The 17,316-nt window shown below is 41.2% G+C and overlaps 1 protein-coding gene across 5 annotated transcripts; it reads left to right on the top strand.

Annotated features, from left to right (window-relative positions):
• The first annotated feature begins 7,354 nt into the window (after positions 1 to 7,354).
• Positions 7,355 to 16,989, top strand: NIPAL1 (NIPA like domain containing 1). Of its 5 annotated transcripts, none has more exons than XM_085223204.1 (6): positions 7,355 to 7,586; positions 11,590 to 11,853; positions 12,746 to 12,802; positions 13,218 to 13,308; positions 14,428 to 14,588; positions 15,524 to 16,989. In XM_085223204.1, exons 1-6 carry the CDS (start codon positions 7,370 to 7,372, stop codon positions 15,982 to 15,984), a joined length of 1,251 nt encoding a protein of 416 aa, XP_085079330.1. In that variant the 5' UTR covers positions 7,355 to 7,369; the 3' UTR covers positions 15,985 to 16,989. The 5 variants fall into 5 exon arrangements, with proteins under 5 accessions (XP_085079330.1, XP_085079329.1, XP_085079331.1 ...); XM_085223203.1 differs by having other exon boundaries at positions 7,451 to 7,586; positions 15,380 to 16,989; XM_085223205.1 differs by lacking the exon at positions 7,355 to 7,586 and adding an exon at positions 7,593 to 7,788 and having other exon boundaries at positions 15,380 to 16,989.
• The last annotated feature ends 327 nt before the right edge of the window (positions 16,990 to 17,316 follow it).

Here is a 17,316-nt window from a genome sequence, read left to right as displayed (position 1 = left end):
ATTTTTTGCAAATAAACCAATTTCTCTGGTCTAACCAAAAAAGAAGAACTGTAGGCTACTTTGTGTTCTGAGAAAGCAGAATTTGCTGGGATAGAAGAGCAGCTTTTGGGGGCAGGACTGGAGATTTCATGTTTCTGAGGCACAGGAAGCATTTAGTGGGCATTAAGTATGCTTCAAAATTATCCACACATAGAAACTGGAAGCATTTACTATCCTGTCCCAAAGAATTAAATCCAAATCTCAGCTCAGGTGGCTGCTGCCCTAAGTTGTCTCCCTCCTCACACAGTCAAGGACACATAGCACAAGAATATCTTTAGATTCCATTAGCTCCAGCACACACTGCTTGGAGCCTTAAAACTGTTGACAGAAATGATAATGCACAGAAATGATAATGCAGCGTGTGCCCCATGCAAACTGAACAGATACAACAGTTCCTCCTGATCTGGGGACTGTAGTCAAGTCGTTACAGCATTTGTATCACAAAACCCTGACACTAAGAACAGCAGAAAATTCTCTGTTGAACCCACTGTGCCCAGGATCTCCCTTAAGGCACTTCTGATTACATTATAGAGCTTTTTTATGCAAAATATTTCAGGCTGCATTTGCTAAGTTGTATCACCAAAGTGTTTCCTTTTCTGTGGTTGCACATTGTTTCTTGAACTGGTACATTGTCACATCTTGTTACATCGATGTTAAGTCAGTGCCACATTGTAGTATTCAGGCGTGAAGTTTGAAAGTAACACAGATAAGTGCTTCCTTTGCAAGTATTTTAGGTTTCTTGTTGCTTTTTTTTTTTTCTTTTTTTTTTTTCTGTACCACCACAGTTTGCCTTTACTCCCTTGGATTAAATGTGTTGCCTTTACTCCCTTTCTTAAATGTGACTACTACAACAACAAACTACTGCCTTGTCAAATCTTACGAACTAAAAATTAAATATGTTAATTCCTATGTGTCAAAATCTTTAGGGCTGCAAGAAAATGAAGGCAGCATTACCCTACAGGACTACAGCGAATGGAAGATTAGCTTCCACCTCTTCTGCTTTCTTATTTTACCCATTTCTCACTTTGTCATTAGTCCACTGCATTCCAAGCCATAAAAAAATCAGCAGCAGCTTTAAAACATGAAGTCTATCAAAACATAAATCTGCACTAACATGCAAAAAGAGTCCCTAGCAGTTCTGCAGTAAAAGCTTCCATCAGTGTGCACACTTACCTTGGTAATGTAATCTGCTGCTTCTTGTAGCAATTCCAGTCCTCTAAATGAGCCACGTTTCCTTACTACATAAGTGTAGCCACCGTGAAAAGCTAAATATCATCAACATATCAGAATATCAGACTTATATCCTTTATTAATTGATTTCTCAAGGAGCCAGCTCCATGTGTGGTTCCCTGAATTATTCCCAGGGAAGGACATGGATGTTAGAGGAGGATTTCCTCGACCTGGTGATGGATTTTGAGATTTAGAGAGAGATGAAAGTGACAGTGGCAGTCACTATTATCCTCCTCCTGAGCAGATGCTTACTAGCCCTTTTGACACGCAGAAGAAATGGCAAATATTGGAGCATACTTTGTCTTAAAACTAAAAAACAAACAAACAAACAAACACCTGTTAATAACTATATACTTCTTGTCCTTCGCTGGCCCTTTTTTTTAATAATGCAGATGCATTTTTTACTGTAGCAACAGTCCTTCATTGGAATAGAAGAAAGAGCATAAATGCAAATTTCCTGTTTATTTTCATGATCTTATCATATTGATGAATAATAAGAAACAACTTCAAACTATTGGAGGTTCTTCACTTATCTAACACAACTTTTACATTCCTAGTTCTTTAAAACATATTAAAACAACAACAACAACAACAACAAATAAACCAAAACAATAATACCACCAATTGTGTATATACATTTAGTGGAAAATCCTTGAATCACAGACTTGCAGGGGTTCAAGACATATATCTTTCTGTAACCAAGAGCAGGAGAAAGTAATACTGCTAGCATTCCTATAAGCCAGCATAAACTTTGCAGTGCACATGATTGAGTGGTCTTTCATGAGTGGAAGGATGACCTGTAGCTTTAATCACAAACCCAAAATGATACTCAGCACCACAGATCAGTCTCCTGACCAGTAGAACAATTCAGCCACCATCTGCTGCTATGACTTTCCAACCCTGAAGATAGTTCATTTTCTTTTATAAATACAATACACATTTGAAATTTAAAGATTTAAGGAAAAAAAAAAAAAAGTTTTAAATGAAATAGTGTTCAATAACAAGTATATATGTAATATTATGTCCACTGGAACCCAGCTGTACAAATCTACAGTAAAATATCAACATAGCAAATGGAATAATATGGAATTAGTTCTGGCCACTGTTTCATAATTGTCTTTGAAGGGCTGAAATTCAGTTCCTATCCTAAACTCATAGACACAAAAGAAATTTCTGAAGGCCTAGTATTGAATCAGGATTGGTTTTATCTGTCATTCTTACAGGCTTTCACCTGGTGTGCAGTCTGAATGATCCCACTGTTGAATGCTGAGCAGCTATTTCATGAGTACATGGTGGCACTGAGTGGCCAGAACTTACACCTTGACTGTGAATCTCTTGAGCACCAAACTATAATTGTGCCCTTAGTGGAGAGCAAATCTGTATTTGGCAGATGTCTTGCCCAGAAGTTTTAGGTGTCCGACAATGTCTGTGCTGTATCTCTCATCCAAACACAAACTTCTAAGTAAATACACCTTTTTAATCTGGTGGAGAAGGATGATTTTTCTTTTAAAATAATCAATCCTGTAAAGGAACTCAAACTTCCATAAGTTGCTCTTACCTTTTCAGATCTCAAACATAAAAAGTGGAGTCCCACTGGGTCCAGCCAGTTCCCTATCCAAAAGTGGCATAACTCTATCCCCCTTTAAAAGCCAGTTAACAAGTTGTCATTGACTGTGGTGACAATTAGACTAGTTTAGAGTCAATACCTCTTCCCAGGGATACATTTTGTACCATTTAGTATTTCAGTGAAGTAACCTTAACTGTTGGGAGGATGTCTGCACTACTGGATTATCACTGTAGCAGGCCAACTTTAATCTATTTCTGTATCCTGCTTTGTCAGTGTGTCTGTAATTCTTGTCAATCCTATTAAAGCTGTCTCTGGTTTCAAACACTCGTAATCAAAACACTTGATACAGCGAACATAGGTATTCATAAAGAAATAAATTTTAACAGAACAGTGCAGTGTTCCAGCTGCACATGTTGTAGCTCTGCAAACAAATGGCTGGGTGGGCCTGCAGTTGAGGCAGGCTCATTGTCTGCAAATAATTATCCGTGTCTTCTAGTGCTGATGCAATTTCAGCATGCAGTGAACGTAATGTCAGAAAGGCCGTAGCTGAGAAGGCTCCGAGGCTTCTGGCTAGTTTAGTGCAACTTTGAGTAGATGTGCAATGAGGAATTCAGAATCACGAAGGAGAGTCAGCACCTGAGAAGCCCAGTGACTGGAAAGCCAACAGTGCAAGCAGTGTCTCCACCAGTAGGTGGCACTGCGTTTTTACTTTAGCGTTAGAAGGGTTCTGGGTGGAGAGGAAAGAAGTACGTGCGGTTTAAGATGTGTGTTGGTACGTTAGATTCATGGATGGAGATGAGGTTGGAATCTGAAAGCACCGGTCAGACTTCCAGCTCAATTTCCTGTGAACATGAGGACAAAAGAGCACACAAATAGCACCACGGTGGGATCCTATGTCAAAGCCTTTTACTAGTATAGAAAATAGATAACGGTGACCATACAGAAGTGCCCCTAACTCTAATAGTCTGGCTGGATTTCTGTTTAGCTTAGTAGAATTTTATTTCAGGCTAAAGTAACATGGGAAATCTGGGCTGATTATTCAGAGTAATTTTGCTAAAATACAGACAAAAGTTATTCAATTGAGATTAAGTCTTTTTATTTCAAAGAAAATCATTGACATATGATACTGCCACTGATAAAAGCGATAGAAAATGCACTATGGTTAAAATAAACTTGATAAACATATTCTTGATTGCCATTCATTGTAGTAGAGCAGATAAGAAGTCACTCTGTGCATTTTTAAGGCGCCTTGTACAGGACTATTAATTTCACAGCAAGCACAGCATTTTGATCCTATTGACCCACAATCCAGAAGCACAGTTGAGATTACTTCCTTTACACGTCGATCCTACAGGTCTGAACTCCATAGTGGTGCAGAAAAAAGGAGGTTTCTCATGACAATTTTACTTATAAGTGTAAAACTATAAAGTTGTCTTTAGGTTGTTCTATTTTTACTGAAAACTAACAGTTAAAATCAGAGTTTGCTTGGCAGTCAGTTTCAGCAAAAACATTCCTTGCATAGGTTACAGAATTTTAACACAACATTCTTCTCCATTTTCCAAGAAAAAAAAACAGCACAAAAACAGTAACTTTTTGTAGCATTTTCCTTTATTTTCTTTAGGAAAAGTGAAAACTGCCACAGAATTGCTCTGACTGTTGATACATACAAATCTGCTATTTCATACACAATAGGACTGATCTTTTCTTAGCTGTAGCTGGCAGAAGAGAAGCTGCACTGATTTATTTGCGTTAGCTGATGCTGCAGGCATTGATCTAAATCAGTCACGTGTGCCATTCAAAGGGTAAACTCACGTTATTTTCCTCTTTATCTCATGTGATAAGATTGTATATCAAGACCTTAATTTCTTACCCAGTTGACCTTTACATATCATCCAAAATAAAGAAAAATATATCACTGTTGATAAATGAATCTTACAGACTTTCTTTCTTCCAGGCGATGTCTCAAAGTTCTTTGAAGCTTGTTGAGTATGCAGAGTACTATAAATCATCAATGAAAAATAAACTCATGAACCCACTAACTTCTGTAATTATGTTATAGATGTCTGATGTCTTGGATTTTTATACTTTTTTAACATCTTTTTTTTTTCAGAAAAGAGTTTTTATTGTGTTTTAACAGTCTATTGCAGATTTTAAAACATGAAATAGGAGCTATATAAAGAAGTGTGTGTGTGTGTATATGTGTGTGTGCACTGCACCGCCCAGATATGAAATATCCTGAGCTCCATCGGAAGAAGAGTGGCCATAAGGGAGAGGGAGGGGATTGCCCCCCTCTTTTTTCTCCTCATGAGGCTGCACCTGGAGTACTGTGTCCAGGCCTGGAGCACCAGCACAAGGAAGATTCAGATCTGTTCATCCAGAGGAGGCTTCGATGATGCTCAGAGGTCTGGAGCACCTCTTCTGTGTGGAATGATTGAGGAAGCTGGGCTTGTTCAGTCTGGAGAAGAGAAGGTTCCAGAAGACCTCACCACAGCCTTCCAGTACTTGATGGAGGATGGAAACCAACTCTGTACGTGGTCTAACACTGGCAGAACAAGAGGTAATGATTTTAAACTAAAGAGGGGAGACTTATTTAGACTTCAGAAAGAAATTCTTCACTAGGAGGGGAATGAGGCACTGGCACAGCTGTCCAGAGAAGCTGAGGGTGTCTCATACCTTGAAGTACTCAAGACCAGATTGGATGGGGCCCTGGGCAGACTGAACAGATAGGTGGCAGCCCTACCACAGAGGGGGGTTGGAACTGGGTGGGCTTTAAGGTCACTTCCAGCCCAAGCCCTTCTATGATACGATTTATATTTCAACAGAGAAATAAGTATATCTCAGATTAAATATTTTATTCCTTAATTAAAAATACTTCAACATCCATCATCTACCGAAGGAGTTGGCTGGTGGAGAAATATACCTACAGAAGTATTAACCACATTGTTCCTCAGTATTCTGGGGACCACAGTGAACACCAGAACCATAGTGAGCTCTCTGCAGAATTGTCAGCTGAGCTGCTTGCAAGAACAACACTTAGCAAGCTTCATTTGCTGTGCAGGAAGCTGGGAACATGACACATTATGAGAGAGCCAGAAGCATGAACTCTTCAAGCTGACTGGTCTGAGGGGGCTCAAAGTAAATACAGGAACTGAAGGTGTGTGTCTGTTCAATGCATAGCATGCTTGTGTTGTATGAGAAGATGAAGTTTGCTCTCATATTTTCAGATTATGCTTTAAGATGTCAATATAACTGTTTCAAATAATATTTAAAAATATTGTAGCAGTAATCTGTTTTAGAAACATTGAAGCTGAGAATGAAGCTGAGAAATAACACTATTTCTACAAGGCAGCCTGCACACGGCTCAGGCCACATTCCGTAGAATTTCCTACAGCATGTAAACATGTAAGGACAAAGAGGAGAGATCCTTAAATGCATGCAACACTGCTTATACTCAGAAATAAATGCAGAAATAAAAAATCAGACTAAGACATTCAAATAGATCTCTCAGTTTAACCCTAATACCATGTGATCAAGGCAGGGAACTCTGAGTTGTTCTGCAACTATGTTTCACCATCTTGCACCAGCGTTAATAAACTTGGTAATACCAAGGATCACTGTCTTAGGGGCAGTACTCCAAAGCATGGCTGCAACCCAGCAGCAAGTCCCTGCCATGCTCTGGAGCTCTATTTGCATCTCAGCTTGCATCCAGCTTATGATCCCTGTGCCTGCTCCAGGTCCTGATTATCCTAGGTAGCAAGGAGGCACCTCTAGGCTAGAGCAGAATTACATACATCCTGTAAACATATTCATATAACCATGCTAAAAACAAGGGTTTCAGCTTGAAACTACTGATTGAGAAATAAGGCTAATAGCTTCTGTTCACCTATCTCTGGGCAAAGAGCACCAGAATCTGCTGCCTGCCTATGGGATAAGTGGCAAAGAACAGCATGGGCAGCACATTGCATGCTTTGTGTACCTGCGTGCTCAAAATGCTCACCTCTTCTCCCAGAAGTGAATAGGAACAAAGTAAAATTAGAACGTTATCAAATCATTTGAGTTGGGAGGGACCTTAAAGATTACCTAGCCCAACTGCCCTGCAATTGACATCTACAGCTCAGTCAGGTGCTCAGAGCTCCATCCAGCCTGACCTTGATGTCTCTATGGATGGGCTTCCACCAACATTCTGGGCAACCAGTTCCACTGCCTCACCATCCTTATTGTAAAAAATGTCTTTCTTATTTTCAACATAAATCTCCCCTCTTCTGGTTTGAAACCACTTCCTCTGGTCTTACTACAACAGACCATGAATGCACCCCTGGATGTGCTCCAACAGGTAGGTCTATATCACTCCTGTACTGAGGGCTCCACGTCTGAATGCAGTGCTCCGGGTGAGGCCTCACCAGCACAGAGCAGAGGGGCAGAATCACCTCCCTCGACCTGCTGGCCACACTTCTTTTGATGCAGCGCAGGTTACGGTCGGCTTTTTGGGCTGCGAGGGCACACTGCTGTAGCAGAAATGAGAGAGCCGGCCGGATGCAGCAGCGGGACGGGCAGACACCAGTCCGGCCACGCGAGGACCTGGGCTCGCAAACGACGGACGCGGCACGCGGGGCGTCCCACGGGCCGCCTCCTTCGGGGCGGGACGGACAAGGGACAAACAAGGGCCGGGTAAGGGCCGGGCGGAGCCGCCGCCGCCACCTCCACCGCCTCCCGCCAGCTGCGGAACCGGGGCAGCCACGGGGCGCGATCGGTCAGTGCTGCGCGGGGCTCCGCCGCTCGGTCCTGCGCGGGGGGTGCGCGGCTCAGCGCGGCTGCGAGACCGCCGCGTTGCGCGGAGTTCTGAATAGGACGCGGCTCGGAAGCAGGAAGCCCTGCTGCCGTGAACGTGAACATCTCTCCCCCCACCACGGGGCTGCCGCGATGACGGCTGCTTTACTCCGCCGTGACGTCACGCAGGTGTTGGCCGGGGGGTGTGGCGCTGGGAGGGCTGCTGCCGTGGGTGGGCGGTGTGAGAGGGGTGCAAAGAGCGCCCGTCTGCTGAAATGGTGATAATAATTCGCGTGTTAGTCTTTCCGGCGCGGCTTTGTATCTGTAAACTCGCTTTTCGGTTTCTTTTGTGTGTTTCTGTGAACGCGGGTGTGCCGGGAAGCTGTAAACCCCACGGTCGGGGGTTAGCAGGGGTGGGCTGGCATCTCCCCGAATGGGAGAGGTGGGCACGGCTCCTGCCAGCGTGACCCGGCCTGGGGGTGCAGCGAAAGTGGACAGTGGTGCGTCTGGTAGAAGCAAATGGCTGTTGGGATGAGGTGGGAGCAGCATGCTGAGGGGGGGTGAGGCTGTCACAGCCGGCCTGTGGGACACGGCAGTCACTGGTTTCTGTGGGACTGCAACACTGCAGTAAGTTACACTGGGTATGAGCAGTGAACCCTGCCTGTCTGCCACCTGTCGTCAGATGGTACTCGGGTGGCTGAGGAAACACCTTACCGGGAAAACAGTCAGAGGTGAATTGGTGGCCACCTCCAGCTCTGGATGGTTTCCTGTTGCTATCAGTCTTGAGTCAGAGCTCCCAGCGTTTATTTCTGAAGGAGCGGCCCTGGTGACAGTTTCATGTTGACATTTGGGAGTGGGGAGGAGAAACCAGCTTAGCTGCAGAAACTGGGTGCTGCGTGAACCACCTTCCTTGGGAGCCCATCGACTCCTGCAGCCCTTCCAAGCAACCCTTAAGTTGTTTGCAATGGGCCACAAAGCCACATCAGGCTCCTTTTTCCACTTCTCCCTCCATTCTTTGAGCTGCAGAATGCCATCGTTCTTTATGCAAGTGGAACAAATGATAATAAATAATAAACAGAGGCCACAGCTGCTCAAAGTGACACTTCTCAGCTGGTAGAGGGGACACACCGAAGATCCAGGCTCTCTTTCTAAATGTGAGCAATGATTAGGTTTCAGAAAAGAGTGGCAGTCACTCAATGATGTTCTGCAGGTGTCATGATGAAATTTTCGTTACTGAGTGTCATACGGTCTGATGAGGAACTGAAAACTGAAAAACAAGTAGTAGTATCATATAGAAAGGAATAAGCTGCCATTCTTCAACAGGTAGACGAGTCCACCATTGACAAAAAAAAAAAAAAAAGAAAAGAGAGAAGAGTGTTGTTTTCTTCCCTGTAAAAACACAACACACTGGCACAAAAACACATTTATAACCTTGGGTAGCCAACAGACCATATTTATGAAGAGTTTTTGTGCTTTCTTTTAATTAAAGGCTGCTGCTGCCTCTCACACAAGCCCTGCAGTAGCCAAGTGGTGTTACAGCCTTCGCCAGTCCTGTTTAGCATCATTGAAAGAAGTTAAGCAATCCACTCGATGCTTCATTCCTTTTCTCTCTCTCTCTCTCTTTTTTATGTTATTTACTATGCAACTTTTTCTTTGATCCAGGTACCTCTAAGAAACAAAACTAAAGCCGTGTTACTTTGCAGATGGCAAAAATACTGTAATATGTGGATTCTCCTTTCCTGGAGGATTTTTTTTTAGAGAATCCATAGACTGTACAAGAGCAGCTAGCCATATATCCAGGTTTTCTTGGATATACATTTTTTTCCCAGATGGCAGCTGAGAAATCCAAAACCTTTCTGGGATTTCTGGCCACTCGACAGAGGAGAAGCTCTGGCCACGTTGCAGACATTTAGGAAATCTTCGGTGTGCCTGTGGCACGCATTCCGCAGAGGTGACCTGGACATTTGCAGGAGCGGGTGACCTATTCAGGTCATGTTGCGTTTGTGCTGTATGCAATGACAACACATATATAAACAGCTGTGTGAGAAATCCTGGCTGTCAAAATACATCAACCCTAGCCTGACACTGAGTTGGTCTTTTTTTACTGATACAAAAGAAACTCAAACTGTAATAGAAACTTTCATTTCTATTGTCTAAGCAGACCAGCTCATCCAGTTTGATTAAAGTTACGTGTTTTAAAATCACATTCTGCTACATTTCTTCTATGTCATGTATCCGATTATCTTTGTTTTCCTTCTTGTTCATCTACAAGTGTTTGCTGCAGAGCAGCTAACGCCTCTCATAAAACATATTCAACTCACTCTATGACAAAGCAGATTGAATAGCTTTGCTCTTGAGCCTTCACAATCCCACAGCAAATGGGAATAAATCCATAAAGGAGTTCTCAGCGGGGCATGCTGCAGCCATGGACCACCCAAGTTAGCTGGCAGGCAGTAGGTCTCTGGGTAAGGGAGCAGGAGAGAGGAGCATGGGGCAGGTGGAGGACATGACCCAGGAGCTCTCCAAGCTGGGGAACTAATACTTTACACTAATACTTGGGGATTTAAAGATATTTTCTGGTACAGATGCAAATCTGTATTTCTTATTCCTGTTTCTTTTCTTCTTACCCTATTTCTTCTGGATTATTCAGTTGCAACTTCTAGAAACTGTATGATTTCAGAAAAGTAGTATGCTCACACTATGAATTAATGTATTGTAATTGCAGGATTTTAATTTTCACCTGCAATATATGGACATACCCATCCTGTGCAACCGTTTTAATAAAAAAGTTTGACTTAGAAATTCAAAACAACTTCTATTAGATAGAAACTCTCTTGGCAATCGAGGAAATATGATTGCAGAGCCTGAAAATCAAGTGGAATCTTACAGCAGTGTGTTTGCTGCACTGTGTGGCACAGGACACTCTAGAGCAGGTGTTCATTCTTCAGTCCTTACTTGTACATGGTGGTATCTCCTAATGTCAACATTCTCAGCTGCAAATTAAGATACGCTGTCAAACTTCATGCCATTTTTAATTCTTCTGATGTTTTACATTTTCCTTCCTAAGCAGTATTAGGTGAATTATCCAAGGTTAATTATTGTTAATAGTGTAATGAAGTAATTCTGACACAGCATTAATACTTGTATAGCTTAGGTAGGTGGAGACGCAGAGGCACATCCTTTTCTGCTAAATATCCAATTTTTTTTTCAGTTGCAAAAAAGAATAAGTGTATTGCTGTTGGTGCCATTAGTAGGATGATTCCTTCATGTGCCATTTAATTACAGCGGAAGCACAGAAAACCAAATAATTTGTTTTATTCAATGCTTTCTGTGAATTACAATAGACGAAGCTTTTGTACTTACGTTAAACTATAAACTGCTGATGTGTATCTTAGCAATAAAACATTTCTTTCCAAAAAAGACTGTCCTCATAAGCTGTTTCAGCCTAATTGTATGATCCCCACTATGTGTGTGCTTTAATAACAAAAAACTGAAACTTCTGTTTAAACTGCTGTATGATGTATTATAGCATTGCTATCCCCCTGGTGCTCCCCCATCCAAAATAATTCCTCCTTTTATTCTTTTCATTTTTCATGGATTTGGCTGTGGGTTTGTGTTCTGGAGATCTGGTCTCTGCACAAAATAGAACACTTTATTGTGAGGTTTCAGGTTATCTTTTCAGTATTTCAAGTTGAATTTTACATTGAAGGTAATATCTGGTTGCTTCATTCCTTGGGATTGTTGTAATTGATTGACTGAGCCTATGTAGTGAGAAAGTCTCTATATAAAGTAAGGCATGCACCTGTGAATTACAGGTATGCATGGTGGTCCTGGGACAGAACTGCATCTGTTGTGTGGATTTTGTTCTGACACCAGGATCTATCTGCAGGGCCAGAAGGGACATGAAAAGGAGCAAGCAGCACAGGGTCAGGCACCTTCAGAGCTGTGCCCGGTGTGTGAATAGCTCTCCCTGCTTCCTCCCTCAGGTGCTGTGTTTGGGTTTATGCCATCACATCTACCAGGCTCAGGGCCAGGCCTTCAGTGGGGCCAAATCCCTCCTTCTCCCCTCACCCCTATGGACGGGACTTTTAATGAAACGAGCCTGAGGCCTTCCAAACCTGCAGGAAGCCAGTACCAGCTCTACATTGGCCTGGCTCTGGCAGTCAGTTCCAACATCTTCATTGGATCCAGCTTCATCCTGAAGAAGAAGGGCCTCCTGAAGCTGGCCACCAAAGGAGTTCCCCGTGCTGGTAAGCAGCATTCCTGCTGGGCATGGCTTGATGGTTCCATTACCAGCTATGTTAGCACTGACATACAACTCCTCCCTGACAGCAGTCAGATACCAAATGAAGTTCTGCCTTTGTTCTCATCTTCAAGAAGTCTTTATCTCTATTATTTTTCCTTAATTTTTTTTCTGCTTCCTTTGAGAAGGGAAGTCATGAAGTGGTCATTAGGTCTCCTGTATTTTTAAAAGCCAAAAGTGCAATGAGCTATAGAAGTACTTATTACAACAGTTTCTACAGTTATACAACTAATCTTCCATTGATGGCTGCAGATGCAGAACTAGAAACATGTTAAGAGCTTTAAAAACCTCTTCAGACTGACCTGATAATTCCCTTTATGGCATTTACATACACAGAGTAAGCAGTTATTCTTTTGTTTGTTGCATTTATTGCAAAATCTGTTATTCCAGAGATTTTGGCACTTGAAAGAATTATGTAACTGAACACACAATTTACTTATATTTTGTGCAAGAAAAAATTAGTGCATGCAATGACATTTTCTTTCTAATTTCTTTCAATTTAAATCATAAGCAGAGTCAAAAGGCAGATCTCTATGTAAGAATATACTGGATCTGACCTGGGAAGGCACTTCAAAGTATTTGTTAAGCTCATCAAGAATCTTAGTTGATACTTCACTTTTTCTTGGCGCTTTTCCTCTGTGTGAATTAGTCAAAACCATTTCTCACAAGTCATAAAGTAGCAGAGTGATTAATAAAGATGTGAGTCAAATTCAGACAAAATATTAATGATAACATATTTCTATACTCTATATGATTTGATCCAAATGTGAAGCTGTGCTTTTTTGTTAAAATAAAGTGATTTCTCTCTTCTAAGGTGAGATTTTTTTCCCCACTTCCAGGACATGGTGGGTATTCCTACTTGAAAGAATGGCTTTGGTGGGCTGGACTGCTTTCAAGTAAGTCACCCTTTATCTCTCAACTATATATAAACGCTACATAGAACAGATCATTTTTAACAAATTTATTCTTTAATTTTTCACTCACCTCAGTTAGAAGAAATATCTTTGCAATCACCTTTATGACTGAAACAATTCTGTTATCTCATCTATTTTGTTTGCTCTTTGGGGTTCTTTGCAGAACAACAGCCTCTTCTTTATCATCTAGTCAAAAGCAATATGGTTGAATCTGTCCAGCTTCTATGCACTGTCACTGTTCTTTGCAGGAAGGTATAGCCAGTGCAGAGCTGTTCTGTAAATGACTGCCTTCAGCTTTGTCATCGTAGTCATACTACGCAGTACTTAGGGGATATGCATATAATTTTTTCCAGTCTTTATTTCCATTGTGTTCATCCAAATGTTCTTTCTTCTGCAGTGGGATTGGGAGAAGCTGCAAACTCTGCTGCCTATGCCTTTGCACCAGCAACCTTAGTTACCCCTTTGGGTGCATTGAGTGTTCTCATAAGGTTAGTGCAAATTGGAAGCAAACTGATCATTCACTGTCTGAGGGAAAAATAATGTCTTTGGTTAACAGCAGATAATTTCAATAAGAAAAGGGGAAATACAGATAAGAAAGGCTTGTCATTCCTCAACAAGGAGGATCCGTGATTATTTAGAAATCAATTTCCTGGGTGGAGGGAATCAAGTCTTGTTTCAAAGATTGATACATGCAGCAGCCTTCCACATATTCCTTGTGTGTTTCTTACCAGCATATACCTGGTATAGAGCTGATGCACAGTGTTAGAAGGCTGCAACTTATTTCCTCCTAGAGGAATGACACTTTCCTAAAAAAAAAAAAAACCTTATCCTGTTTTTCAGTAGGGACAAAGCTTTAGAAGAAAATATGGCATTCTCCCCTTAAAATGTTTTCAAAAACATTTTTTGTAATAGAAGTGTAATTTTATATCGAGACTAACTTACTATGCATTTTTGGCAGACTCATACTAATCACCTGGCTGACTGCTGCCTCTCCTTTCATGCAGGTGGCAATTTTTCACAGAAAGCTTGTGAGAACTTAGTGCAAAAAATAACTGAAAATTGATCAACAGGTTGGAAAATTGTTCATGAATATGTCAGTACGCATGTGGCTATGCCTAAGGTTGTGTGTAATTCTTGATCACAGACACTCTTTTGTTGCCTTTTTTGGGTCATGTTATCCTTAGACTAAATCTTGAACCCATAGAGAGCTCAGAGAGAGATGGTGAGGAGCTGTTACCTAAACTTGCTTGTGTTTGTTCTCATGGCAAATGGAGTGCTTTAAACCATTTTTATGAGAAAACAACAGCTCACGTGATCAGCTGTGAGTGTCCAAGGGCTCTGTGTAAGCAGCCCATACCTCTGACCCAGGCAATCACTGATGACCAGTTCCTTAAGAAATTCAGACCCTTCAACCTAGAGGGATCTGATCAGAGTTGCTAAATTCCCCTAAAACTTAGATTGACCTTTGTTGTGCAAAACTCCTTGTTATTTGGTTGTTTCAAGCATGTTTCCCCTATATCCAAATTCAAGAGTCTTCAAGTTGCTCATATTACAAAGTCTCACATGTCTGGTGGACCTGAACCTTTTATTTCCGTTTTGTCAAACAGTGCTATATTGTCATCCTACTTTCTGAAGGAGAAGCTGAATATTCACGGCAAGTTGGGCTGTGTTCTGAGTGCTTTGGGTTCTACAGTCATGGTTATTCATGCCCCAGAGGAGGAAGAGATTACTTCACTGGATGAGATGGAAATAAAACTGCAAGATCCAGGTCTGTACACTTAAGCAGACATATGTCATGGCAGACACATGACAGATTTAGATGTGTTCCCCCTTAACTGGATCTGTTGGTGAGTGAGTGGATTGGGATATCTAATCAGAACATCCTGACTGCAGAGCTTTCTTGAGTTGATTGTGTCAGAAACCCAGAATCCCTTAATAAATGCATGAGCACAAATGGCCTTGCACATGTACAGTATTTCCCAAAGATGCAGGCTTAAAAGCAGTTTGTCTTACAGGGCTTCTTGCAGATTATTCAAGTAAGAAATGATGCACTGAGTCTTCCTGCCCTCCAGCACGTTGAGGAGTTCTAAGGCTCTATAAGCAAGTTACCTCCACTTAAAATAAATCACAGCTTTAAATAAGGCTATTTTCAACCAGTTCATAACTTACTTCATTTGAAATGCTGTTCAATTCTAAGTCCCAATTACTACTTTGCTCTAAGTAAGCAGGCATTCATACTAATTCAAATATCCTTGATGATAGCCCTGGGGTACACTTCAAAGTGAATGTGTGTTTGAGAAGCGGAATAATTTCATATGGAGGAGTGTAGCATAGGACAAAATGAGCTAAATTCAAGTTAGTTCATGAGTCAGCTCGTAATTTAAAAGCTCTTACAATCAAAAATTAAACATATTGTTGGTATTTTAAATACAAAGCATGTGTTTTGTGTTTATTTCAATGCACTGAGTTTGTGCTTCAGTTCTTAGAGAAATTGAATTGAATGACTTTTAGCATGTGTTTGAACATAGTCTGATATTTCATCTTTTCTCTTTCATACAGTGTTTGTTGCATTTGCTGTTCTCCTAATATCTGTTGCCCTCGTGTTGATTTTTATTGCGGCTCCACGGAGAGGTCAGACAAATATACTGATCTATGTTTTAATTTGCTCACTCATTGGTGCCTTCTCTGTCTCATCTGTCAAAGGCCTGGGCATTGCCATTAAAGAAATGCTGGAGTGGAAGCCAGTTTATCGACATCCCCTGCTTTATGTTTTGGTGGGAATCCTATTGCTCTCAGTTACCACCCAGATCAATTATCTCAACAAAGCACTGGACACATTTAACACATCTCTAGTGACACCTATTTATTACGTATGCTTCACCATGACAGTGGTAACATGCTCCATCATCCTGTTCAAAGAATGGAGTAGTATGGACCTGGATGACATCCTTGGGACCCTCAGTGGATTCTGCAGTATAATAATTGGAATTTTTCTATTACATGCTTTCAAAAATATTGATATCACCTGGAGTCAGTTGATGTCCAGTGTTACAAAAGAATCATCATTGCCACACTGCGAGTATGAAACCTCTCACACTTTACTGGAAAGCATGGAAGACCCAGCTGTGTTATATGGGGAAGACAATGTTTTATTCAGCCAATGAAACTCAAGTGACAGTTTCTCATTCCACTGTCATGAAGCAGGCAGAGAAGCGCAGGCAGAGAAGCGCAGACGGAGAAGCGCAAGCGAAGCAGCGCAGGCAAAGAAGAGAACATCGGGTGACCTTGCTGGGAGTTATATCTCCTCGCTGACCGCAAAGCCCCCTGGAGAAATGTAGCTCTTCTTCTCCTCCGGACAGGCACCCAGAACTTGAGCATCAGCAGTCAAACCCCCAGTGCATTACATGATGTTATGATGTGGAATACTGATAACCAAAAATCATGAAACCATGACAAGCAGGCTGCGTAATGTGCAAGCAGTAAATGTTGACACTTTGTTCTGTGAACAGAAAGCTCACAATTTATCTGTAGGAACAAAATGGTAGCTACTGTTCGCAGCATGCTTGTACACGTGCTTGTGTTGTGCCAAGTTTAATCTTGATGCCAAAGCCATGCACTTCCTTTCTGAAAGGTGTTCATGAAACATCTTACTTGTTAATGATTATTCTTTTATTTTAGTGAGGATTTAGAAGCTATCAAAACCTGAGAAGTGGCTCTAGGGATACTTGCTTGAAGTTATTTCTAAACTGCAACCATCTTTCTTTTCCACTTGAATAGGTTTGTAATTGACATACGTACAAGAGGAAGCAGTAATTGTACCAATCACTAGACATTATTTCTAAATCCTTGATTAGAAGAAGCAGGAATTCTGTATTTCCTAGTGGACCTGCTTGTCTACTTTTATGTATAAATAACATCTACTAGGAAAATAATGTTATTTTCTTGTAATGTCAGAAAATCAAAGTTAATGCTTATTTCCATGGTGTACAAGAACTCTAAAATGTTACAAAGTAAATTATGGATTATCTTTTGTATAAAAACTTTTGCTAGAAGAGGTATTATTTTTGAAATTGTTCATATTTAGTAAACGATTTGGAAGAAGTTTAATTTTTACTGAAATTATGCTAATATTTTTTCTGTAATAAATTATACATGGTTTATGTATTAAATGACTGGTGTTTTGTAAGCATGGCAGAAAAAAAGAGAGTAATCCACATTTACAATCAGCAATAAAATTGGTTTTAGCACATCCTGTGCGCACACAGATTCAAGACGAAAGAGGTCTGGCTGAGGTCCCTGCAGCTCATGTGAATCTGGCTTGATTGTGACCTTCTTTTAGTAGTTTTGACTTCTGATTTTTTTCTGTTAGGAAAGAAAATTTCATACTCTCTTAGAAAAGCCATGTGTGAAACTACCTTTAAATAAAAAACCTGCAGTATTCTTATGCAGATAGAGGGCAGAGTATGGGGAGACCGAGAGGTTTTGGTCTCTTACAG

This window comes from Meleagris gallopavo, chromosome 4, assembly GCF_905368555.1.
Source record: "Meleagris gallopavo chromosome 4, MGAL_WU_HG_1.1, whole genome shotgun sequence".
Taxonomy (NCBI): domain Eukaryota; kingdom Metazoa; phylum Chordata; class Aves; order Galliformes; family Phasianidae; genus Meleagris; species Meleagris gallopavo.
This window is presented reverse-complemented; position numbering and strand designations above follow the sequence as displayed.